The sequence below is a fragment of the Anguilla anguilla genome, chromosome 11 (genome assembly GCF_013347855.1).
Source record: "Anguilla anguilla isolate fAngAng1 chromosome 11, fAngAng1.pri, whole genome shotgun sequence".
Classification (NCBI taxonomy): domain Eukaryota; kingdom Metazoa; phylum Chordata; class Actinopteri; order Anguilliformes; family Anguillidae; genus Anguilla; species Anguilla anguilla.
Window position 1 is genome coordinate 4,824,583 of NC_049211.1, and position 21,692 is coordinate 4,846,274.

At 44.3% G+C, this 21,692-nt stretch overlaps 2 protein-coding genes across 2 annotated transcripts in view; one reads left to right on the plus strand and one right to left on the minus strand.

Moving 5' to 3' along the window:
• Window positions 1-21,692, minus strand: part of LOC118207890 (plexin A3) — a 591,709-nt gene that overhangs the window by 357,052 nt on the left and 212,965 nt on the right. The gene's annotated exons all lie outside the window — the stretch shown is intronic.
• Window positions 4,043-21,692, plus strand: part of kcnd1 (potassium voltage-gated channel, Shal-related subfamily, member 1) — a 76,569-nt gene continuing 58,919 nt past the window's right edge. Inside the window, exon 1 of the mRNA XM_035382070.1 lies at window positions 4,043-5,368. Within this exon, the coding sequence (XP_035237961.1) occupies window positions 4,254-5,368 (1,115 nt within the window). The 5' untranslated portion in view covers window positions 4,043-4,253. The remainder of the gene's footprint in view (window positions 5,369-21,692) is intronic.

Here is a 21,692-nt window from a genome sequence, read left to right on the forward strand (position 1 = left end):
CATTTCTCTTATCGCCAACAGTTTCCCGGACGGCCTGGAAAGGAATTTTTTGCTCATTTTGACGCAGCCAGACGCTATGCAACAGAGAGCAACACAGCACACTCAATGCAGAACTGCTTATGTGAGCACTTCAATAAAGTAGGAATTAAATCACACACACACACATAAACATGGATCTACATATAAATGCAAATGTTATGGTGCGGAAACTCTGTCTGTCGAAGAGGCTTGTGTTGCAGGAAAATAAATCAATTTGAGATCCGGCTGACAATCTGGCTGTTTCTATTTCAGGAGCGTCGTTTTTACGACACCAAGCGAAGTATTTTTGCAAACTGGAAATTCAAAGCCCAGGATATCAAAGGGTATTTTTTTTTTTTTTTTTGTCTACACAGGTTCTTTTGATGATGGTGTCTGCGTTTTGTACTTTGGAACAGAGGAGACTGTGGCGGACTGGCAGACCAGACCGGCTCTGGGCTGGTTTCTGAGGTGCACAATCGTCTCGTCTCAGACGCTGAGCGGAAGTCCATCTGGGTATTCCTGCTGTCTCTGGCTACAGTTACACGTTTCCAGGGAGGGAGTAAGTGTCAGGCTCCTGAATGCCAGTTTTAGCCCGTATGAATAATTCAAACAGAGCGATAAATATCTCATCTGTTTTTGTCTTGTTTGTTTAGTTTTTTTTTTTTTTACATCATAGACTTTTTCATTTTTCAAAAACAAAAACAGTTCAACTAATTAAGGTGTCATAATTCTGAAGGTGGGTTCCTGCTGCAACGCCCAGCCCTTTTTCTTTTGTGCTCTCAAATGATTGTGCAAATTTGACACCACTAGCCCAAAGTGCTCGGGGAATAGCAGGCCTGTTTTTTTTATTTTTTTTATCTTCCGTGCCGGGTAATTAAAGCTTAAACACTCCTTAAAATACCGCCGCCCACTGCGAGTCCTCTCCCACTCGCGATCCTTCCAGTTTCTCTCTCCTCATCAATAGCGTGCACCTACGGCTTTGGAGCTCTCGTGTGCATGTGCGTTTCTACAGAGCGCATCGACCAAATCTTGGAACTCGGTATTCCCTCTTTTACGCGGAATCAGTTTGCCTAACTGCCCCTGGATCTTTGGAAGTTTCCCCGAAAATCTGCCGTATCCCAGCGCTTCTCCGATCGTGTGGGGGGTGGGGGGGGGAGGATGCTGCCTCGCGCCGCGAAACTGTTTCAGCATTAAGAACGGAGTGAGAGGGAGAGCGAGAGAGCCGAGAGATAGGGAGGAGGAGGGTCGAGCAAGCAAATGAGAGGAAGAGTCAGGGAGGGAGCGAGAGAGCTTGAGCCTGCACAGAGGGGAGAGAGAGAGAGAGAGAGAGAGAGAGAGAGGAGAGGGAGGGAGAGAGAGAGAGAGAGAGAGAGAGAGAGAGAGAGTGAGGAGAGGGAGGGGGAGAGAGAGAGTGAGGAGAGGGAGGGAGAGAGAGAGAGATTGAGGAGAGGGAGGGGGAGAGAGAGAGAGAGAGGGAGAGGGAGTGAGAGAGAGAGAGAAAGAGAGAGCAGAGAGAAGCTGGAGCACATCGTTAGAATCACTTGGGCACTTTCTATGTAGGATATGGTGGGACTGCAGCAGAGGGGCTGGTACTTGGCTGCTAAATTTATCCTTCCTTTTTTTTTTTCTTTTTTTCACAAAACGGACCCTTTCAACAGCCGTCATCCTCAGCTTTAACTGAAGGTAGCTATGAATTTGCATTAGTCACAATACAACATGATGCATGAAACACACACGCGCGGACACACACACACACACACACACACATACACACCCACCCATGCACACACACACACATTTGTATTATATACACATACATTGTATGAATCCAAGACTGTATATATATGCTCATTCAGAAGAATGCTTATGGAGCAACACACACGCAAACACATGCTGGAGCGTGCACGGGGAATATATTCATCTGGGCTTGACAGCAAGTTAAAGCATGCTTTACAATGGATGGCACTGAATACGCTAGCAATAACGCTAGTTTTTTTATTGGTAGTAATATTTTCACTGACTGTAGTAAGAGTTCCTTTTGTTGGGTATACACTACGGCCGGCTGTGGGGCTGAGAGGCTGGGGTGCATTTTTTTAAAGTACTCTAGCGCTTTTTTTGAAAGCAAGTGGAAAAAGAAAAAGGGGGGTTGTGGTGGGGGTGGGGGGGGGGGGGGGGTGGGGGGTGGAAATGTTGCTTCACTTGTAAAGCCGGCGTTTGAATCACAGTGATGCTGAGGGGGCCAGCTTGCCGCTTTTAATGCGCTCGGAAATCAAACCGAATTGCGCTGTTCGTCTGTGCGTTTCGCTGAAGTGGGAGTCGAGTTCACCGGTCGTGATTGTTTTGCGCGTTTTTCTTCTTTTTTTTTTTCGCCGTTGAATTGCCGGACGCTGACAGGAACTCGACCAGGCCGTGTGTGTCACCTGTAAAGGCTGAAAAGGACTATTTACGATGACGATATTTACTCTGCGCGTGTACATATGGGCGTGGATGTGGAGTGCATCTTATTGTTGCTGCTCGTCTGTGGTTTGACAATTTAGCTGCAGTGCTGTACGTTTTTGTTTTTGAAGAAGCAACAGGAAGTGCTTGAAGGTTTCATTAAAATAACTCCACTAATTTAAAAAAAAAAAAAAAAAGACCACGTGTTTTGTTTGTTTTTATTATTTATATACTTTTTTTAAAACAATGAATTGTTAACAGGACTGAAAGTTTTTTTTTTTCTTACTTTGCATTTTTTATTGCAAGGTAAGCTCTTTTAAACATTTTATTGTCTTTCCAAACATGTACCTATCCTGAAGCCCAATGAAAGTGATTAGCATAGTTAAGGTAGGTAAGGATATTAGGCAGTGTTTATTTTAGCAGGTTGTTTATTTCTTAATGTCTTTTGAGGCTGAATTATTATTGTCTTAAATTTTGCTTTTTTTAAAAAATGATTTGTTTTGATTATTGTTTTGGAGTAGAAATCCTGTTCATTCTTTAAATAATAGCAAAAAAAAAAAAGTATATTAGCTGCACTGTATGTGCTGGTAAAGTACTGAATATGGATAATGTTTGTGGCTTGTTCGCTGGTGTATTCATTTAAACATTTAGCTTATATCTTCATCATGTTATTGAATAATGCCTCACTTTAGCCCTTTATGATGCTTTTAAAGCATTTATTTTTAATCGACTCAGTAGTTAATACATTTTAAACCTCCTTGAAAATGAACAGCGAACCGTGAGTTGAACCGAGTTAAGGAAGTCGATGAGGTCGGCTGTTTTAGATGTGAAAGAGGACCGTGTGTTTGTACAGGGCGGCCTGCCTTTTTAAACAGTCCTTAACAAGAACACAAAGACCAGCTCGCCCGGCTGGCACTGCACAGTATCTGAGTCGCATGCGTTGTGTGTCTTGACAGGTATATAGAAGGACAGCCATACAAGGATTAGGAACGCCAAAACAAGGCCCCTTTCAAACGGCGGATACTCTCACCGTGTTAAAAATACACCCCTTTGCTGGGTGGAAAGTTGAAGAGAGACACCCATATAATCAAAGCTGGAGAGCTATCCAGAGAGAGAGCGAGAGAGAGAGAGAGAGAGCAACAGAGGAAAAACTGTCTATCTTGCAACTTCGGAAGCCATCATCACAGTTTAATGTGAATCTGAAACGCAGGGTTACTGCATCAGGTCCTTCTTCAGATGGGAGAGGCAGCGAGCGAAGCCCAGAGACCTTAACCATTCACTTCCTGGAGAGCCTTCACTGCACAATTTTACAAGCCATGTATTGTCAATAAAGAAGCACAGTTTTAATTTTTATTTTTTTTTGTGTTACGGAAAAAGACCTTCTTTTTTAAAAGTTCCTTTGCACCTTGTGCCCGATTTTCGTCCAATAATTTCAATGGCCTGACTTTTTTGTTTGTTTGTTTGTTTAGTCCCCCCGGTTGACGTGCCGTTGCACCTTTTCTCAATCCCGGAACGATGAAGAAAGCACAAACCCCCAGCTGAGCTTTAAATTCTCCTCTCTTTGAGAAACAAACCTCCCCCACCCCCCACCCAGCCCCCCCCCCCAAAAAAAGCGGAAACCTCATCGGGCTGCAGTACCTCACAGTTCGAATGATCAGATTGCAGAGACCGGCCCTGTTCCTCTTGATTCGAAAAGGCCCCCTCCCGCGATAGCCGTTGCGCCCCCGCTGCCTCTCCCCTCCGCCTGCCGGCTGCCCCGTCTGATCCAGTAGCCGGAAGCCGCGGCCGCCAGAGCCAAAATGGCCGCCGGAGTCGCTACGTGGCTGCCCTTTGCACGGGCGGCGGCGGTGGGCTGGCTCCCGCTGGCCAAGAAGACCATGCCCAAGCCGCCGGTGGACAAGAAGAGCCGCAGCGACGAGATCCTCTTCGTCAACGTCAGCGGCCTGCGCTTCCAGACCTGGAAGAACACCCTGGACCGCTACCCGGACACCCTGCTGGGCAGCTCGGAGAAGGAGTTCTTCTACAACGAGGACACGCAGGAGTACTTCTTCGACCGGGACCCGGAGATGTTCCGGCACGTCCTCAACTTCTACCGGACGGGCAAGCTGCACTACCCGCGGCACGAGTGCATCCAGGCCTTCGACGAGGAGCTGGCCTTCTACGGCATCGTGCCGGAGATCATCGGCGACTGCTGCATGGAGGAGTACCGCGACCGCAAGAAGGAGAACCAGGAGCGGCTGGCGGAGGACACGGAGGCCGAGATGGCCACCGACACGCCGCTGCCGCCGGACAGCACCACGCGCGAGCGCCTGTGGCGGGCCTTCGAGAACCCGCACACCAGCACCATGGCGCTGGTCTTCTACTACGTCACCGGCTTCTTCATCGCCGTCTCCGTCATCGCCAACGTGGTGGAGACGGTGCCGTGCCGGCCCATCAAGGGCACGTCGAAGGACCTGCCGTGCGGCGAGAAGTACTCGCTGGCCTTCTTCTGCATGGACACGGCCTGCGTGCTCATCTTCACCTTCGAGTACCTGATGCGGCTGTTCGCCGCGCCCAGCCGCTGCAAGTTCATGCGCTCGGTGATGAGCGTGATCGACGTGGTGGCCATCATGCCCTACTACATCGGCCTGGTCATGCCGGAGAACGAGGACGTGAGCGGCGCCTTCGTCACCCTGCGCGTCTTCCGCGTCTTCCGCATCTTCAAGTTCTCCCGCCACTCGCAGGGCCTGCGGATCCTGGGCTACACGCTAAAGAGCTGCGCCTCGGAGCTGGGCTTCCTGCTCTTCTCCCTCACCATGGCCATCATCATCTTCGCCACCGTCATGTTCTACGCCGAGAAGGGCACCAAGGGAACGAACTTCACCAGCATCCCCGCTTCCTTCTGGTACACCATCGTCACCATGACAACGCTGGGGTAAGTCTTCGTGCCCTCCCTCGCTGCTGGTGTTTTTTTTTTTTGTTTTTTTTAGAGCAATACTGCCCCGTGATTGATACTTCAGATCAAGCGAATGGCTTTGCAAACCCAAGCAGTGTGAAACGTACCCTTGTTTTTCTCCGTTTGTCTTTGGCTGGTTGGATTGGGTGTGAAAGAGAGGAAGGGAGAACTGATGACGTGCTTTACAAACCACTTTTTTTTTTTTTTTTTACGGATTCAAACCGTGTTGTTGTTGTTGAGGCCAGTACGATGACCCAGGTGATTGGTTCACTGACCGGGTGATTCGTTCGGTTCCACTTCCACTCAGTTCAATGTAGCGTACGCTGCTCTAACTCTTTCCGGCACATTCCGTGACTGGAGTTGAGTGCGGTGAATATAAGCGTAGCCTCTCGGAGGCCTATGATAAACAATGTAACGTGCGGATAATGACGTGTCATAACAGAAATGCATTTGTTTTTTTTTGTATGGGATAGAATGTATTCATAGCATAAAGCATATTGCTTCAGTACAAAAATACTCTGAGTAGTTCAGTTGTACTTCAGCTGGAAGTTGTACTAATGCTTTGAGGTATGTTCACAGCTTGCAGTGAGTACATTGACAATGGCACTTGTTTTGTAAGTGATCGAATGTATTTAATAGCACACATGTTCATACTAAAGTATACATGTTCATACTAAGACACTTTGAATGAATAGTTCAATTCTACTTCAGCTCAAGTACTGCACACATGCTTTTCACGATGTTCAGAACACGTAGCCCCTCAGAGTCTGATAAACAAAGATTAACATGTTTGTAGCAAGAAACAGTAGAGTATTTAAAATGTTGTCAATTAAAATATAAGCTGTCAATCAGCAATGATTCTGTTTAAATTTTCAAGATAGAAAGTTAGGCCTGTGTCTGATTGTTAGGGCATGGATGGGCCTGCAGAGCAGTGCTTCCCAACCCTGTTCCTGGAGATCTACTGTCCTGTAGGTTTTCACTCCAACCCTAACAAAGTGCTCCTCATTCAACCGCTAGAGCAGGGCTGCCCAACCCTGTTCCTGGAGATCTACCGTCCTGTAGGTTTTCATTTCAACCCTAATTTGGCACACCTGATTCTACTAATTCACATCGCTGTTGAACGAGGTGCTATTTGTTAGGGTTGGGCTGAAAACCTGCAGGATGCTAGATCTTCAGGAACAGGGCTGGGACCCACTGCTGTAAGGAGTGTCTAATGTCTACAGTAGTCATAGTTCACAGTTCATCTGGCTTGTTCTTTATACTGTGTACTGATTATGAGAAAAATTATTCTGTTCATTTGACTATTGCATCACAGTTCACTATAGAGATATAGCGTGTCATCTCTATGTGCAGTGACTGTATTAGCAAATTAGATTCTAATCAGTTGAATAATGGGAAGACAGCCTGTTTATTCTGGCAGTGTTTTTTTGTAGGTAGCATATGTTTTTCCAAGCAAGCAATTTGGAGTCTTGCACTGTCTACCCAGTAGCTCAAGGGAACAAGTAATTTAGGATCAGTGATTCAGTACATCTAGTTCTCTTGAAAGATGTGTTGAAAGACGGAGGATTTTGCTTCAGTCCTGGAGAAATACCTCATTCTGTTCAAGTGAGTCATTCAACAGCTACAGCCTTCTGTCTTACAGTGCTCTGAAGGCTAATGCTAACAGACCTACATTGCTCTGAAAGCTAATGCTAACACAGCTACACTTCTCTGAAGGTTAATGCTAACACACCTATGCTGCTCTGAAAGCTAAAGCTAACATACCGCACATACCTACACTGCTCTGAATGGTGATGCTAGCACATCTTCACTGCCCTGAAGGCTAATGCTAACACACCTACTCTGCTCTGAACGCTAACACACTTAAACTACTCTGAAGACTAATGATAGCACACCTACACTGCTCTAAAGGCTAATGCTAACGCACACCGCACACACCTACACTGCTCTGAAGGCTAAGTAACACACCTACACTGATGTAGTTGGGTCATTGTCACAGTTGGGTCATCGTTGCAGTTGTTGTTGTTGGATCATTGTTGCAGTTGGGTCATTGTTGTAGTTTTTGTTTCTGGATCTTTGCTGTCGTTGGGTCATTGTTGTAGTTGGGTCATTGTTGCAGTTGTTGTTGTTGTTGGATCATTGTTGCAGTTGGGTCATTGTTGTAGTTTTTGTTTCTGGATCTTTGCTGTCGTTGGGTCATTGTTGTAGTTGGGTCATTGTTGCAGCTGTTGTTGTTGGATCATTGTTGCAGTTGGGTCATTGTTGTAGTTTTTGTTTCTGGATCTTTGCTGTCGTTGGGTCATTGTTGTAGTTGGGTCATTGAGCGTACAAGCTATTGTAGAGCACAATACGCGTTGCCGTGTATTTTTTTACTAAAGTAGTCTGAGGATTTGGGCGTTAGTAACTGACACGCTGAAGGCCATGGAACACGGGCAACCCCTCCATTTCTCAAGTCTCGTTCTCATTATAACTTTCGGAGTCATCTTTGTTTTTTTTTGTTTTTTTTTTAGGGGTGGCAATTCCACAGTCCATTAAACACAAATCACTATGTGTCTGTACATTTAATGGGTTCAGGAATTGAGAATGTTTTTCATGCCAGTCCATATCCTTACAGTTAAGAGTTGGGTGGACCGAACGGTTTTCAACTTTGCACCAAAAGGAAAATTAATATTTAAGAGTGGGAGAGATATGTAGCACGAAGTCATTCAAAAAATAAAAAACTTTTTAAATGTGCACGCTTCCCTTTGCATAATCTTGGATTAGACTGGTGTGGTTCAGTTTTAGCATGTTACTGCTAATTCAAGTCCATGTAGGGTTTGACCACAGTAACTGCACTTCACAATATTTCATTGTAGGAAAATGGAAAGAAAATGCGTATGTAGATATGTATTAAAACTGTGTGCTAGGTCCTAGGACAGTGACACATGCGGCCTGTTTAAATCGGTCAGGGTTTGCTTCTGCCGCCTCCCTCTGAATTGCACATTATCAAACGTGGGCTAGTTAGCACTTCAATAAATTTACAGTGTCTTCTAACTTGTATCTGTGGAGGTACGTGTATTGAAACCGGCTTCCATAGAATGAAAAATGGTGGTGTCAGATGGTCCCGGTTTTCTGTGCAGTACTTACACAGCATAATCTCCTCTTTTGATTGATGACAGCAGGGTGCGTTTCTCTGTCAGAGAGTGTACGGAAGACGGAAGAGCAGGTAGGAAAGGAAAGGGAATTAGCTTAGCAAGTTTTTTTTTTTTTTTGTAAACGATTTGTCACATTTAGGCGCAATGTCAAACGGCTTTATTCGGACCTTCCGGGACTTCCGTTTTGTCCGATCTGGAAAAGCCGCCGCTCGGGTGATGGATGTAGCGTCTGTCTTTAGCGAATCAATCGCCAGCGCTTTTTTAAAAAAAAAAACAGCGCGGCGGATCAATTAGCGCTACTGCTCCGGTAGCGTAGCGAGCTCGCGCCAGGAATTTTTTTTTGAATTTCGCAGATCCGTCAACGTACTCGGTGCTCAAACAGTTTCGTGGAGCCGGAGAACTGTTGCCGGATTTTTCGCGTAGCCCTGACAGATGAGCAGAGGGCGCTAAGACGTCACGCTGTATGGTTTGAAGAGGGGCGTCTGCAGCAGAGCCTGCAGCTACTCGCTGGTTTACATACCTGTCAGCGCTGAAGGACTTTTCCCCCGGGGAGGTCCGCTCTAAAAATCACAAGCCTGACGCAAGACCTGCTCTCCACTCACCGGCACAACGTAAACCAAATTATACATCCTCCAACATTGTTTATTGTTGCTTAGTAACAGAGCATCGCCGTTTTATTTTTACACATAAATTCGAAATTCCGTTTAACTAAGATATATTATTGTTCTGTTAAAAGCACGTACTCTGTTAAACTCAAACAGTATGGCACTGTGCTGATCAGTAACCATGGATTAAAAGTGAAGGACAGTTTTGATTATTATAACATTATATGATTATATGTCAAGATCACAAAATAATTTGTGATCACAAGAAAGCAATTTGTGATATCGAGATAACAGGAGCAAAAAATAAAATAAATGCATGGTCTCTACAGTCTTTCATAGACATGCATTTTTTACTAAAAAAATATTTTAAAATGTTAAAAATGACATCTGGAAAACTAATTTCAATTGCAAATGTGAGGACTCAAACTAAATACTTTGATCTAAAATGCTCCTTTCACTTTTGAATTATCATCTCTGTATGCATTTTGACAATGCTACATTTGCATTTCATATTTCATTCATCCATTGCTTCTGTACAGTGATTTTATTCAGTGATGCCACCACACACTGAAATGTGCATTTCGCAGTGATAAACCTCAGTTTAAATTCTCCAATAATCAAGCCAGTGATCAGCACCTGATTGGAACATTCTTTTTCTTCTGTAGTACATTGGCTTTTCGTCATAGCATAAGCCCCCTTTAGAGTAAACAGGATATCTTTCATTTTTGCTTGAAAACCATTCAGTTTTTTTCTTTTGGTCCCTCCCCTCTTCAGAAAACAGTTCACAATTCATTAGTCACCCTCGGTCTAAAGGCACCCAGCAGGGTTACGGAGTAGATGCTTTCCAAAGTGTGCAACAGAAAAACAAAACGCAAATGTACAATTGCGCAGATGCATATAAAGGCATAAAACAGAACACAGGCCGTACAGAGCAGGTGTGTTCTTCGGGAAAACTGTGACACACCCTCAGCACTGGGAATTATCCTTGCAGAAGTATAAATGGAGGGCATTGTTGGGCTGAATGGCCTGTTCTCATCATTATGTTATGCTACCACATAGAGTTCTCACCAATTTTTCTCCCTTTAGATATATGGCTTTTTGAGCAAATCTTGTATTTCAGTTTCTTCATACGAAACACTGTTTTCCCAAATTGTATTATTTAGAAGTAGTTAGATTTTCTTCAACAAAACAAAAAAGGACTTTAGCAAGGTTTAGGCTAATACTTGCCTTTTTGCATCGTAGCTTGATATTTATAAGGTGTATTTATAGATGCGTATGCTATTTTGGGTTTCGTACTGTTTTCGATTGACAGTTGGTCCTTCAAAAAGTAGCTGATCTGACAGATCATGAATACTGAATTCTGGACCTCATCTCCAAATCCAGCCCTTGTTTTCTTTTCCCCCATGTAACTAACTGAACAATTAGTGCTACTGATTGGCCAGACTGTATTCACACCTGACTCCCAGGTAAAGGGAGGGTGGAAAACCAGGAGTTCTTGGACCTCAAGGGCTGTGATTTTAGTAACAGGGTGATAGATCATAGCAAAATGAACCCCCAACTTCCACAGGCAATAATTCTATGTTAACTTACCACTGTTGAAACCTTGACTTAGATTTGCTACTGTCTCTGGTCACAGAAGCACCAAAAAAGATTGGACGTGCCTGTCATTCACCACCATTGTGAATTGGCACTATATTTTTACAGTTACCATGGTACAATTACACCATGACTGTGAAAACAGGGCCTTGGATTTCACACTCACTTTAAGAGCATGTGACAATACACTGTTAGCCCTTCAACTGTGTACCAGGAGCTTCAGACTTAGATTAAAGCACTTCGTTAAGCAGCAGGCATCATGTATAATGTAGTGCCCTTAACACAAACACAAAAAAATTATTTCTGGCACCCAGGTTTAATACGATAAACTTGTCTTTTTTTATTTACTTAAGCTGGACGCGTGCTGGATGCTGCACTATAGCTGACATGTTTGGCTGAAAGGGGTTAGCGGTGCACTTAGCATCTCATCATTAGCTTGTGAATGGTTCCTGACCTTTTGGGCCGGTTGTGACAGATGTCACAGTCGCCGGTCGTAGGCAAGGTTACAGTGATATACCCGAGAGAGGGGGGGGGGGGGGGGGGGGGGGGGGGGGGGGGGGGGGAGGATGGACACCCTCCTTCGATTCAGAGTGTCCCAGGCTACAAATAGCACAAACAGACGGATAAATGCGGGGAACGACAGAGGTTAACCTTCACAATTGCATGAATCGGATGGCTTTGGATCCCGGCCCAAAAACCCAAAAAACTCCCCCCTCCCCAGGGTTCCTCTCCGGCGGGCTTTACGTTACGTGACGCCCGGCAGGGCGGCGGTCCGCGGGACGCTCGTCTGCTCGTCTCTGGCGGGGTTTGAGCGCTAGGCCGCCAGGCCGCGGAGATCACACGGGGGGGGGGGGGGAACCTTCGCGCTAGGCCGGCTTCGGCGTGCGCGGCGTTTCCGCCGATGATAGCTTTTCTCGGGCTTCGTCCGCTACGTGTGCGACTGGAACGTTAACTGAACATTCTAACGCTGACGTAACAGTTGCTGCTGGAAAACTGAAAACAATGGGGTTCTAGAACACTGGCTTAGAATTTAGAAAAAAACATTCTAAATAAAAAAAAAAAGGGTTAACGGCGACGGTGTGCGGAGATGGTGTGGTGATCCGAGGGAGGTGGGGGGGGGGGCGGGCTCTTCTGAGACACCGCTCACTGACTGCAGGTTTCTATTTGCAATCACTTGACCCCGTCTCTGGCGGCAGCTGACTTGATTTCTCATTAATGGAACTTAATCTCCCTTTTTTTTTTTTCCTTCTTCCTCTGGTGACCTTGGGCCTATTTCCAGACCCGGGCCAATGCTTTTTTTGTTTTTTTTTTCTCTCTCTCGCAGGGAAGCCATTCAAGTTAGCGCAGAACTGTGACACATTAAAGTGAGTCATCCAATGCGCACGTGCACATGTAACTTCCAGGAGCTGAGTCAAAAAAAGATAATCAATGTGGTGTAAAAATAGCTAGCGCACTGTGGGTGCTCCCAATTCTTTTATTATGTACTTATTCCATACTACTGAGTACAACGTTTTGAGCCCTTGCAGGCTCATTGTTAGGTTTACAAAAGGACGTCATTTTTATGCATTGAAGTGAGTAATATGCGATTTCAATGTTCTTAACTGAACGTTCTAATGCTACACTCACAACACCTGGTAACTGTAATCAATGGAGTTCTAGAACACATACTAGAACTCCATTGATTACATAGAACATTCCAAAAAACCTTCTCTTCAAGGGGTTAAAGGATCAGGGGTATTAGCCTGCTTTCGACCCCGCCCTGCGTATGATGCACATACTCATTTCAAATCATCTTACCATAAGAAACCTAAAATTAGACAAATGGGCATGTCTTAGCACTATGGCAAAGGATACAGTTTTGAAAAAATGAAGTGTTTGAATTGAATAATTGAGTTGCAGTGGAATACAAGAAGCACTCAAAAAAGCTGCATGTCTTAACACTATCGCTAAAGGATACAGTATGGAAAAGGGAAGTGACTGAATTAAGGAATTAAGTTAAAGTGCAATACAAGATGCACTCAAAATAGCCATAGCAGTATTCAAAGAATGAAAAACACTCCATCATTGCAAAAATAGTGCAATTTATTAGCAGAACCCACCTAGAGTAGACATGCTCAAATGTCTGCAACGGAAGCAAACACAGAAATAAATAATTACCCAGATGCTTATCAACAGATAAAACAAAGTAGAGAAAATCCATTTTGCCTTTTGGGTCTTTTGCAATTGGAGTTTCTGGCTAGGAGGATGGGTTGTCTGAGGAAAACTTTTAAAGGTAAAATTAAAGCAGTAAAAATGTATTTCCTCTATTCTATTCTGCTTTATGTATTTATTATATACATCTCTGCTTTATTTGTGCTTTTTGGTTACAAACATCTGTGCATGTCACTAGGGCGTCCTGTTAGGTAGACTAGCTTAAAACGAGCACTACTAATGAAGTCTGTGCTACTTCCTGATGTAAAGAAAACCCTGAATAAAATCAATCAGCTAGCAAAGTAAACCACAGATAGCTAGCCACTGAAAAGGAATATGTGCAGGAAACATATTGTAGAAACATTTCTGATTACAGTTTTGATTATTTGTTCATTTAAGCAAATGACTGTTTACTACAAAATGAGTTACCAATTTAAAAATAAGGTAACAATAACGTAAGTGACAATTACATTTGTTGCAGTAGTTAGCATGCATGTGTTGCAGTAGTTAGCATGCATGTAGTTAGCATGCATGTGTTGCAGTAGTTAGCATGCATGTAGTTAGCATGCATGTGTTGCAGTAGTTAGTACGCTGGACTGAGTACCGAGAGGTTGTGCCTGTAAGTGCCAGGATGCTTCTGGTGTACACTCTCAGAAGAAAGGGTGTGTCTCTGTGTTTCAGGCACTTCTATAGCAGAACCCTATAGTAGAACCCTATCTAAGTCATGGGTTCTTTGCTGGGCAAAATGGTTCAGTCTGGGGTCATTCACACGTTTCACACCCACTATACATCGGTCCATACAGAACTCAAAAAGGGGTTCTACTGTGAAGGCAAGTCAAAAAAAAGTGTAGCTTTGATCAAGGCCCGTTATCACCTGCTACTCCTGTGGAAAATTCAGCCGGGAGAGCTGGTTAGCCGAAATCTGTAAGAGGCTCGCTGGATGAGGGACGTCCGATAAGCAAGTGATTAATGATTTTACCGCATCAAGCATTCTTCTTCTTTTTTTGGGTTATTTTGTAAGTGAACGCTGATATATGAGTGCAGTGAAGAAATGTAATTTGTCCCGTTCTGAAGCCTGCTGAGAGAGAGAGAGAGAGAAAGAGAGAGCAGGGAGAGAGAGAGAGAGAGCAGGGAGAGCAGGGGCGAAGGACACACAAGGAGGAGAGCAGGGCTGGACTCATACTTTCCTTTCTTCGGCAAAGAGGGAGAGAGATGTGGAGAGGGAGAGAGACAGAGCGAGAGAGGGATACAGAGATGTGGAGAGTGAGAGGGAGAGAGCAAGAGAGAGGTAGAGAGAGATATGGAGAGAGCGAGAGATGTGGAGAGGGAGAGAGAGATGTGGAGAGAAAGAGAGAAAGATGTGGAGATAGAGAGCAAGAGAGAGGCAGAGAGAGATATGGAGAGAGCGAGAGATGTGGAGAGGGAGAGAGAGATGTGGAGAGAAAGAGAGAGAAAGAGGGAGAGAGAGAGAGCGGTAGAGAGAGATATGGAGAGAGAGAGAGAGAGTTCTCCCGCTCTCTCATTCTCTCATTCCCTCCTCTCAGGCACATCCTCTGATCTCTGAGTCTCATCCGCGGACAAAAAGCCCTTTTAAAAGGGCCCTCATTAAAACCCAGGTCATGTGACGCTGAAGCTGCCCAGACCCCCTGGCTTCAGCTCTGAGGCAGGGCAGCGGGATTGAATTGAATTCGCCCCGGGCAACGGATAAACTCATATGATTGTGTGTCTGTGTGTCTGTATATCTGTGTGTGTGTGTGTGTGTGTGTGTGTGGGGTGTGTAAGTGTGTCTGTGTGTGTGTGTGTTTGTGAGAGCGTGTGTGTGTGTGCGTTTGGTGTCTGTGTACATGCATGAGTGTGGGACTAACCTGTAATATGTACATTTGCCAACGGCCTTAAAATTTATGACAGTTACAAAGAAAAGTTAAACCAGTTTCCAGTGATTGTGGTCTCATCAGACCATAGTACCCAGTTCCATTCAAAGTTTAACATTGGAATTTCTCATTGGTTATGGTTTATGAGTCCAGAATTGCGCTTATTGGACGCCAGTGGTGAGTTTGGCTTCGGAAGGACGCTCGCATTAAAAAGGATGTAAAATAGGGCAGTGGATTTGTGATGCCCGGGTCTCTGGATTTGGCCAATAGAATCATGAACTCCAGCAAGTGTGGGCGGCATTTTGCCCAAAAAATGCCCTGGTCCCTCACCCCCGAAGCTCAAACTTGGCTGCGGAGCCTTCCTCAAAATCAATCACGAAGCGCTTACTGTACGGGGAAGAAAGATGAAGGCTTTGTAATGGCTCTCACTGTCCCCAGACTTCACCTCGAACGTGCAGTCCGCGCAAGAACGCCGGAACGTTTCTGAGCTAGACGAGTGTCGCGAGGAATAATGGGGAGGTAAAAAAAATTCAAAAGCAAGAATAGAAAGACTTTGTTTGGCGACAGGAGATGTTTGGAGGCTGTTATAGATCTGCTTAAGGAGGTGTTACTAATTACTAACTGACAGGGTGCCCGAAACCATGTGCCATTTTCTCTTCATCGAGTTATTTAGAATCTATGAATAAATGCATATAAAAAGCAGTCGTGCGTTAAGTAGGAATTTGCAGGAGCCTCCATTCACTGTAATGAGCACCGGGCTTCCTAGACGAACGCAGACTTTATATGTTGCTTCTGCAGTCTTTGGTTTAGGGAGTCCCTCTTCTTAGCCCCCCCCTCCCCATCCCTCATCCCCCATCTGCCATCCCCCCGCCCATGTCGTCTTGAAGATTTAGTACATTCAACTTTTTTACCGTTTGTACAGGGTTGGCAGCATGATTTGAGTTGTTTTTTTAACTTTGAATCGTTTAAATTGTGCATGGACTGGTGCATAGTTTTTTTTTTAAGGTGCTAGAACTGTCAGGGGGTATTGGGAATAATATGAAGGAAAAATTAATTGTTATCAGGACTGCAGGAATTTATATGCTGTCAACTTTTAGATTTCAGATTTTTTCGGTTTGTTGTTGGCTGTGAGCGGTACGGATTTTCTTGCGTGCCGCACATCAAACATAAGCACGTTTACCGAAGCTTTTGCCATCAATCATGTGTGCGGCTTGGCGGGAATTCCAGCCTGCGGAACGGGTGGAGTGGTGTTTTCCGAGTATTCCGATCCCAGCCGGGCGGGCTGAAGGCAGCGATCAGCTCCTTCCCCCCCGGACCTTACGATCCGTACACACACGCGCGCAGCAAAACGCCCGCTGGCTCCAGCCCCCTGCTCAGACCGTTCCTGTGGGGGATTCTGGGTAATGCAACAGCAGCCCCCCGAATTTAGTCATACACGACCCTTTATCCCCCCGTCCTTCTGTTTCTGAGCCTCCCGCTCCTCATATTCCCCTGGGTGTGGAAGCGAGGCAGATGGGGGGTGGGGGGGTGGGGTTGTTGATCTATGCGATTTCTATATTTCACATTTTGGCGCTGGGCGACACTTTCGACAGGCGCATTTTTGGCCTCGTTTCTCAGGAGCGGCGTTTTGAAGGCCTTGAGGTTGTACACGGCTGCGGTTTATTTATGCTCCCGCGCAATCACTGTGACAGCGACTACAGCAGCTGGGCGGGGAGAGGCCGCGTAATCTTTCTGAATAGACGCGGACAAGTGGATTTGCCACAGAAAAGTGGATTTGTGTACCCGTACGGGTCTGTGAAAGAGAGCCTCTGCGTTGAGTGGATTAGCGTCACGTAGCAACCAAACATCCCTGTTCTGACCCTAACATTCATTTTAGCATTATTATTAGCAGTAGTAGAATTACGAACCTGGTCATTTTAAAAAGCACTGCCTTGTGAGAATAGTGAGAGTGTAGAAGAGATCATGGAGTACTTACTTACAGCCTTTTACTTTTAAGATGAAATAACCAATAATATCCAAACGCCTGTAAAGGAACAAGAAATTGTGACACACCTTTACAAATAGACATGGATCGAGCACACTACGTCAACTGGCAAACAAGCCAGAGTACTTGAAATGCAGTTTAAGGACTAGTCGATATGAACTGTTTTAAAGAACTGATAGAGTACAGAGCAGCAGTGGGACATTTTTCTGCTATTTACACGATGACCAACTGAGATGACCTGGCGATTACTTGTGTATGCTTTTTGTTTATTTATTCCACCCCCCCCCCCCCCCCCCAATTCCATGATAACAGAGACACGAATGGTCATGGGTTCAGAATATGAGCAAATTATGGTCTGATTTAACCTTTCCTTTTAAAAAAGAAAGAATAGCTTAGGAAGTACAGCAAGAAAGATTTGCGTGGAGAGGGGATGCAAGGATATAGCAGTAAGCTTTATGGTAGGCAAAAAAGAGCCACTCACTTTATTCCAGAGACCACAGGCTAGAAGAGGTTTATATTCGTCTTACTGAGCTCATGAGAAGGGGAAACATCTAAACTTCACCAGAATAGAAATGATAAAAGAATAGGAGTTGGCCCCAAACCTAGCCCCAGGGGAACACCTATTCTCCTTATATGCGTCATGCCACAGAGACTCAATAATCCCTTTGCAGACAGCTTCTGAGGAGTGGTATATATCTTGCAGTCTTCACAGAAATACACAAAAATATTAGTTTCTATAGCCTACAGTCTGCTTTTAATCCTTCAATAATCACTTTATTTTAAAAATCTTCCTCTTGTGTTTGAACTCTTTCTGGATCTAAATAAGAATGAATGATTTAACATGGTAAATTAATTGCGTATTCAACCTCATTAAGGTTCTCTCTAAATCCTGTAAATTAATCTCTATATTATCTGCTCTATATTTTCTAGCTGTTGTGATTTATAGAAGCTACTGTTAATGTAAAGATTTTTGTTCCTTGTGCTGTGTACATAATTGTACAGAAATGAATTCATGTAGTACCTCTTAATGAAATGCATTGCTATAAGAATTGAGCCAAAAATCCAAAGATACTGACTCAGCCAGAATGTACTCACTGTTTTTGAGATTGTGGTGAATTGTTAAATGCTAAAACAACTCTAACAGCGCTTATACAAGTTCAATAGAGACAATCAGAGTACTCTATCAGAGTTAAACTTAGTATTATATCATGGTTGATTTCACACAAAGCATGTGCAGATTTTGTGCTATCCATACATAATTATGTTCCATGTACAGGAGTAGAGGTTCCGTGCTATCCGTACATAATTATGTTCCATGTACAGGAGTAGAGGTTCCGTGCTATCCATACATAATTATGTTCCATGTACAGGAGTATAGGTTCCGAGCTATCCATACATAATTATGTTCCATGTACAGGAGTAGAGGTTCCGTGCTATCCATACATAATTATGTTCCATGTACAGGAGTATAGGTTCCGTGCTATTCGTACATAATTATGTTCCATGTACAGGAGTATAGGTTCTGAGCTATCCATACATAATTATGTTCCATGTACAGGAGAAGCTTAAGTACATCAGTGGGCCACAATTTAAAGAAACAAAATAAGGCATTAAAAACCGTTCGTACGGACTCTGCTTCTAAATGTTCATTGACATTGCTTTATTCGATTAAATCAGCCCAAAGACGTTTCTGAGGACTGGGTAAGCGTTTCAGGAATAAAACCACTTCCTCTTTATCGCTCAGTGATCTCAGCAACGTCTGAGCAGCGTATTTATTTCCGCTAAAAATAATTGGGCTGCTCTCTCAGTCGGGCGGCCGCTTGCCGGGGCCCTTCTGCGTTCTCGAGCTGACCCATTTACTGCCTGCGTAGAAATGTGAGCGAGCTGATGCTCGTTGTCCTCGCAAGTTAAGGTCTGCCTCTGTTGTGTCCACAGCTTGCCCCACGGGAGTTCCTGGGTAGAGTTCCTGCAGCTGCCCCCTGTGTGCACTGTGTGTGTGTGTTTCCGTGTAGAAATCGCACCCCAACTGGCCCCAAGAAACAATCATTCGAAAGCAAGGCGTGTGTAAAATCTTTAGTGCTGTTCCACACTTCCCGTTTGAGCAGAACATAAATTATATACTGTTCCGTTCGCTTTTAAAATCCAAGCGAGTGGTTCCCACCAGTCCGGCAACTGCTTCGATTCTGGTGTTTGGTATAAATTATTAAACATTTCATTGACATTATTTATGTATTGGCTAGTTAATACTTAGGATCATTTACGTCTGTGGTTCTTTATGGACTAGTGTGCAAACTTCTGTCAGGGGAGAAAATAGACATATGCATCGGATTTAAAATCCTCTATAGGGGCCACACCCCAGTGCTTTATAAGGGCTGCGGCCCAAATCTCTATAGGGGCCACAGCCCAATACTGATTCCGTCTAGAGAAGGGTTCACTGAAGGATGGGGTTGTAGGAATCTATAGGATCTAAAAAGTTATTTCCACATTACCCCCATCAACATACCCAGTCGAGTGTAGACTAACAGTAATGAAGAGCTGATTGTTTTCTCCATTTGAACAAAATAGTCATTTAAATTTAAAAAATTGCAGGTCAGTTTTACAAGATATTCTTTTTTTTTCTCTAGCCATGCACAGCTGTTTAATATACAGTTTCTTAATTGCTGCTATCAAATCCTTCATTTTGAAACCTCTCATCATCGTATTAACTTTCAATCAGTCTAGACATGTTGCCTAAATGACCTTTTTGTTGAGTCAATGAGGAGATCTCGTTTTGATTTACAAACAATGAGACAATTAGTGATTACGCAGGGTCAGAGACAGGAATTTGCTTGTTCTACAAAAAGGTTCAATCAATTAATGACACCCTCTGAGGACAGGCAGTGCTGTTAATTCTCATTCTGTAGTCAGGGAGGATAATAACCCGGAATTATGCAAGTCCTGGAGGTATGCTCACGAGGTACCCAGATTTATTCTTAGAAAACAAACAATGAGAAAGCGCTCGAGTCGATATTTGAAAGTCTGGTTGTGAAGTGACTCTCCGTGCTGCAGCTCCAGAGGTATTTATAATTAGTTGCTCCATGGAGAATATGAGCGAGGTTTCTCATTGTAATTATCTCTAAGGTATGCTAGCCGGTTTTTAATAAGCACAGTCAGACCCTATTAGCACAGCGCTCGATACGAGCAATAATATTATTACCAAAGCACTTTTTTTAAGTATGCTTTTTTGTGTATTATAATTGTTATAAGATAAGATGACCTTTATTGCCCCCATGTGGAAATTTGCTTTGGACATACATAGAAAGCAGCTGTTTACAATAACTACAAGGCTACCGGGGGAATATAGTACACAACGAAACAAACAAATGCGCAATGAATGGTAAACGATGGTTGAAGTGATTTAGTTTGCACCTGGGGAATCTGTAGCATCTTCCTGGTTTCATTCATTGGAATTTGGAATAGAGCGCATGAGTATGATCAGTGGTATCATGTGGTGCTTATCTCATCATGGTTTGTGCGTTCTGCATTGCTTCACTATATATCCAGCTGTATAAACGGATGCAGTGTATATGCTATGTAGAGTCTTGAGTAAGTCGCTCTGTATAACAGCTTCTGCTAAATGCCTGTAATGTAATCTGTGTAAACCCTCAAGTACTTAAACCATAACTATTTCAGCGGCCTCAGCGTGGATTATCGTGTGGTATCTTGATTTCGAGAACACCATCTCCTGAGAGAGTTTTTCTCAGACTCTGAGCTGCAGGTAGCCCTCGTCGCACCACTGAAACGTCTGAATCTCTGAAACGCAGGCTGTGATATTCGAGGCCTCGTCACTGAGCAGGCCTGTGATCGCTGGGCCTTCTGAGAGTTCTATGTGACAGTTTGGGGAAGACGGGGGGGGGGGGGGCGAGACTGCAGGTGTACTCATTAGTGTAGAGTGTGAGAAGGACAGGTGAGCTCACGCAGCCTGGGGGGAACGCCTGCACTGAGAGCTCAGAGAGTCTGTGATTGGCTCTCACAAACCGGACTCTCGGATAGATGGGAACGACTAGCACCGCTTGATAATGAACGGGTTTTTATTTTACACTGAGCTGATGATTTAGCTTGCCTGACAGGACATGCGGTGGGATTTTGTCGAATGCCGAACTAAAATCCTTAGATAACATACGAACATGCCTTCAGGCCTTCTGGCTCTCAAGGTGTTTCATGGTTAAGTGGACCCAGGTGGCAACGGCAGTGTCCGTACTGGGGCCATCGTCTGGAGACAAACCGGTATTAGAGATCAAGGGAATCTTTGACCTCCTTGCATAATCTACTGATGATGATTTTTTTCCAGACCATTCATATGAACTCGTTTGTGCCACCAGATGGTACTTGTTGTTGATGTTAGGACAGGGTATTGGTACCTGGATGATTATGGCTTTTTTCCACAGGAAGAGTATGGTGTGGCTACTGGTTAATTTCTGTAAAGGTGGGCACAGGACTCTGGTGTCTCTTCTACTTTGAATGTTTTTAAGAGGAATGTGGCTACACTTCTGAAAGAATACCGTTTCTCTGTTCAGTTAATTTGCGGATATTAGGACGACAGCGAAGTCTATGAACTATCACATATGTGTTAGTTCATAGGCATATGTTACCTGATAGTGTAATTACAATATGCTGTAAAGTACTACTGTAACTATACTAGCGACACTAGTTAGATTAACTTGGCAAACAGAATTACTTTTTTCCGATAATCCAAGGAAAGGAGATGCTAAGAGATACTAAGCCACAGAATTCATCCCGTTACTTTGTGAGGGATTCATTGTGATTCCATGTATTGCCAGACCATTCTTCTTAATTCCTCCTGACGTAGTCTTTCAGGTATTCCTAAAACCCGCGACGCTGTAAAATAACGTGATGCTCAAACCTCGCGTTATCCGAGATCTG